The sequence below is a fragment of the Cynoglossus semilaevis genome, chromosome 18 (assembly GCF_000523025.1).
Source record: "Cynoglossus semilaevis isolate Cse_v1.0 chromosome 18, Cse_v1.0, whole genome shotgun sequence".
NCBI lineage: Eukaryota > Metazoa > Chordata > Actinopteri > Pleuronectiformes > Cynoglossidae > Cynoglossus > Cynoglossus semilaevis.
Genome location: NC_024324.1, coordinates 1,531,163 through 1,536,140, shown reverse-complemented (window position 1 = coordinate 1,536,140; position 4,978 = coordinate 1,531,163). Strand labels below are relative to the sequence as shown.

The 4,978-nt window shown below is 43.7% G+C and overlaps 1 protein-coding gene across 1 annotated transcript in view; it reads left to right on the top strand.

Moving 5' to 3' along the window:
• bmp8a (bone morphogenetic protein 8a) overlaps positions 1–4,480 on the top strand; it is a 5,819-nt gene extending 1,339 nt beyond the window's left edge. The window contains exons 2-8 of the mRNA XM_025064959.1: positions 1–245; positions 1,865–2,057; positions 2,567–2,715; positions 3,187–3,366; positions 3,508–3,587; positions 3,869–3,979; positions 4,061–4,480. Coding sequence (XP_024920727.1) covers positions 1–245; positions 1,865–2,057; positions 2,567–2,715; positions 3,187–3,366; positions 3,508–3,587; positions 3,869–3,979; positions 4,061–4,210 — 1,108 coding nt within the window. The 3' untranslated portion in view covers positions 4,211–4,480. The remainder of the gene's footprint in view (positions 246–1,864; positions 2,058–2,566; positions 2,716–3,186; positions 3,367–3,507; positions 3,588–3,868; positions 3,980–4,060) is intronic.
• Positions 4,481–4,978: the final 498 nt, after the last annotated feature.

Sequence of the window (4,978 nt, the reverse complement as noted above, 5' to 3'; positions counted from 1 at the left end):
CCCGCCGCTCCGCCCTCCTTCCTCCGCCCCGCTCTTCATGCTAGATCTGTACCACGCCATGTCGGCAGACGGGGAAGACGAGGGCAACGAGATCCTGGTGAGCGGACCGGGGATGGGCTGGTTTGGAGGAGTGGAGCGTCTGGCCCAGGTCAACCACGCGGCCCTGCCCACCCTCAGTACACACAGTCCACCGCTGGGCACTGTGGTCAGCGAGGCCGACACGGTGATGAGCTTCGTCAACCTGGGTGAGTCTCCACTCCCTTTTTTAAATTTAGAAAATATTTGTGTCAAAGTTGGTTCCTGGATAATTCCAGGATTTCCAGGTTTCCCAAAATGTCAAACTGTCCCTTTAACAGCTGAACAGAGGAAACCTTTATCTTCAGTTCTGCCGACAGAGCAGTTCTCTCGTTCTGGCCGTTGTGAACGTTACTGCTAAAAATCTAACTGTCAAAGTTTCTGCTAACAATGCTACTGCTAAAGCTTATGCTAAAGCTACTACTGCTAAAGATCTTATAGCTTCAGTTTCTGCTAACAATGCTACTGCTAAAGATCTCACTGCCAAAGTTTATGCTAAAGCTACTACTGCTAAAATTGTATTTATGGACTGTAAAACTAAGAAAAAAAAAATTAAGGTTGCTGGTTCAATATCACCGTGTCCCCAATCCTAGACTAAGTACCATCAGGAGGGGGCGTCGGTCATTAAAACTTGTTGATGTTAATCTGTGACAAATAAACACAGTCATAACAGCTGCCTTCCTGCTGCTGATGTTCTGGAATGATGATGATGATGAAGATGATGGTGATGATGATGTTGGTGATGATGTTGATGATGATGATGATGGTGGTGATGATGATGATTTTAATAGTATTTTTTGTTCATCATGAAGTCGATAACATCATCACCATCATCACTGTCTGACACTAGTGAAAACATTTGATAGAAAAGAAAAAAAGTGCCCCCTGCTGGAGGGAGAATCTGAGAAACTTTGTAGACAATTAACCTTAAATTCCTAAAAGTGAAAAATTATTATTTTTTAAAATTTTCAAATGAAAATATTCTCAGAAACCGTACCTTAGGGCTACTGTGACCGTGTGTGTGTGTGTGTGTGTAGCCCTACACATGTACATATGTATGTAAAGACCCAGCTGCCTAGAATTAAAGACCTCACTCACACTGAGGAGAAAATGATGCAAATGTCCGAGGAGAGATGAAAATACTGGTGTGGAGGCAGCGGCTCTAAAAATACCAGAGAGAACTGCAATTAGTGGTGAGTGTGTGAGCAGCTGCTGCGGTCCACAGACCTAAGTGTCTCTAATTACCCTGTGTGTGTGTGTGTGTGTAAACTCCAGTGACCAGCTCTGTTTCATGTTCATGTGCGGTTCCTCAAGGACGCACCCACACACAACTGTCCCATTGGTCAAAGCCATGTCCCTAAACTTCCCCCTGACCCTTATCTTCACCACAACTAGTCAGTAATGTCCAGAGGTGACCTTTGACAGAACTCGCTGTAGTGACACCGTACCTGTACATGTGTATATATTATATATTTATATATTGTATATTTGTGAATATTTATATCTGTATTTGAATGTATGTGTTTATTTAAATAAATGTTTTCCCTAAATATTTTCAAATACATTCTGTATTAGTCAGTCCCAGTATCAGCAGGTAGAGGTCAGTGTTTCCCGTTCTGTTTTATCAGTGACTAATCCAAACGATGGGATTATTAATCTGGACAAGCCCAGTCCTCTTTGAACCAGTCCAGAACATTCCAGAACAGTACACGTCTGTAACTTTACGTCGTGTTACCGACTGGATGGAGCTGTTACGCTGACATGTCGCCCCCTGTCTGTCTGTCCTCAGTGGAGCAGGAGCGTGACCTCCTGCAGCCTCGGCCCTACTGGAAGGAGTTTCGCTTCGACCTCACTCCTCTCCCCCAGGGGGAAACGGTGACGGCGGCAGAGTTTCGAATCTACAAAACCCTGACGGTGGGTCAGCGGATGAACAGGACGCTGCACATCTCTGTCTACGTCATAAAGAAGGAGAACAGACACAGGTGAGAAGTCGCTCTCGCTCACTATTTTTATTTAGATTTTATTTGGTAACGTTGATGTCGTTAGTCGCTAATTTTGTTTTAAATGAAGGATTAAAATAAAATAATAATTTCCAACCGTTTCAGTTTTTTAGATGAAAATATCGACATCAAATCGTTTTTCAAGTTCATCTGTTCATTGATTCTTTGGCTGCACATTTTAAAATTTAAATTCTGGAGCATGGGCTTTAATTTCTTTAAGGAAGTCTGTCATTAGCAGCGTTCACTTGTCACTGGTGTACATGGCACCCTCCTGTGGTCATAACTAATATGACACGTGTTTATTGTTCAGAATTTTTTTTACCTTTTTTTTTCACAGGACGGACAATAAAAAAACAAACCAACATTGTCTGAGGATAAACTGCAGCAGATGTTTTTCCTTCTTCTTCCTGAAATAATTATTTCATGATTTTATTTATTTTTAGTTCTAAAATGTATTGAGTTAAATGTTGTTGTTGTTTTATTTTTTTTAGAGAACCAGAGCTGGTTCTGCTGGACATGCAGTCCGTTTCTGCAGCTCAGGAAGGTTGGCTGGCCTTTGACGTCACCTCGGCCTCCAACCATTGGCTGCTCCACCCTCGGTCCAACCTGGGCATCCGACTTTACGTGGAGACGGAGGAGGGTGAGTAAAACAACGGCTTATTTGAGGGGTTGAAATTGTAACATGACTACCACCTGGTGGTGAAATGTGTAACTGCACCTCCTGATTCTAAAAGGTCTCACTGAAAAATCTTCACTGCCATGTTGTTTTACTACAATCTAATGGCGTTTTTGTTGGAACAAGCAGAAACGCCCCCTGATGGTTTACACAGCTATACTGTGTTTATTTGATGGGCTTTACACAGTCGACCCCTGGTGGTTGGTTGAAGCTATACAATAGTAACTTGATGGACATTGGAATGAACAGTGTTGGTTTAATGTTCTGACTTTTTTTTACTTTTAGAAAGAACTGGGATTATTTTTAAACCACATTTTTTAACCAGAAACACTTGCGGTCAAACAAAGACTTCCTGTTCACACACACACAGACGTGTAATCATCCTTGATGTGACGCCCTGGATTTGAATCTCTGAACCTGTCCTTGTTTTTCCAGACCGCTCCCTGTCTGCGGGCTGGATCGGGTTGGTGGGTCGCCGAGGTCCACGCTCCAAACAGCCCTTCATGGTCGTCTTCTTCAGAGAGAACCAGATCCCGTATCGACCCCCACGGGCCGTCAAAACTCACCCCCGCAAGAAGAAACCCAAATATGACCTCCCACTTCCCAACATTCACAGTGAGACACAGACACAACACTGTTTCACTTTGTCCCTCCCTCCCTCCCTCTCAGTCCTCTCCCTCTCTCTCCACTGTGGTCCCCCCTTTCCTCACCCCCCTCTCACTCTGACGTCTCCTGTTCTCTCTCTGTCCTGCTCAGATCGAAGTCCCATCAACAACGTGGGTCAACCGTGTAAGAAACATGAACTGTTCGTCAGCTTCAGTGACCTGGGCTGGAAGGTAAGACCAGTGGGCTACCAGGTGGCCCCCGAGCCCCACGTTGGTGACCCCTGCTCTGACTGTCTGAGTACTTTATCAACAGACAACATTTACCACTGAGTATGTGACACCACTGTTTATTGTCTACTACTGATCCCTGTTTTTGGCCTGTGTACACTTAGCTAATGCTAGCTGTGGCTACATGTTTGACATTAAGATGATACTGTAGACTCAAAGCACTGCAGTGATCTCCAGGGGGCAGTACAAACCAGAACCACCACGTCTTCTCTTGTCGTCCCCAGGACTGGGTCTTGGCCCCTCCTGGATACTCGGCGTACTACTGTGATGGCGAGTGTTTTTACCCTCTGGGCTCCTGCATGAACGCCACCAACCACGCCCTCATTCAGCAAGTGGTCAGTACCGACACACTCACGACACAGGATGCACCCTGGACACTGCTGGTGTGAACCGGTCTGTCTGCTCTGTCCCGACAGGTCCACCTCCTGAAGCCTAACGAGGTTCCGAAGGCGTGCTGCGCTCCCACCAAGCTCAGTCCAATTTCTGTCCTCTTCTATGACGACAACAACAACGTCATCCTGAAAAAACACCGGAACATGGTGGTAAAAACCTGTGGCTGTCTGTGAGGACTTGTCCTCAGGAGACACCTGGACTTTGACGACGGGCGCGCTTTTCTTTAACGGGTAAAAAAAACATTGTTCTGTTGGTAAATTTGTTAAAGTCAGAGACATTCGCATCCAAATAACGAGTAGAGACTGGACTGAAGACAGTGGACGTCCTGTTAAAGAGTCTTCCGTGAGGTCCAATAATCACTTAATAAAAAGACATTTTTATAACTTTGTTTCAACTGAGGTTTTTAACTCCTGATAATAAACACATTACAGAAAAAACAAGAATCCAAAGACTAAAATGAGTCTAAACCTGGGGGAGTTGAACCCAGGGTTGGACTCCCCCCACCCCCAAGTGGCTTTTCCTATTTTAAGGAAATAATATAGGTAAAAGTTTTTAACATCTGCTTTGAGTGTTTGTACTTTAGCTGTCTACGTGTCCTCTATAAATGTACCACAGTGTAAGAACCTTTAGTGTTCTGTTTGTTTAAACTCCTGTTTCTAGTATAAAAAACGTTGTTCATGTACAAATGTTGTCAAATAAGTTTGGTTTTGACGCCGGTTTTAGGATCTAAAAAAAAAAAAACAACCAACAGAACAAGTTGTTAGACTGGTCAGTAAATTGTTAACCACTCCTGAAAAAATGTTCTTTGTTTTTGGAATTTAAAAGAAGAAATCCAGAAACTCATTCCTGACAACATTAAACTGCAGACATGGCGTCTTTTAATATTTAAACATCTGCAGACAAAGCTGTGTCTACAGTATTTATTTTGTTTTGTTTTTTTT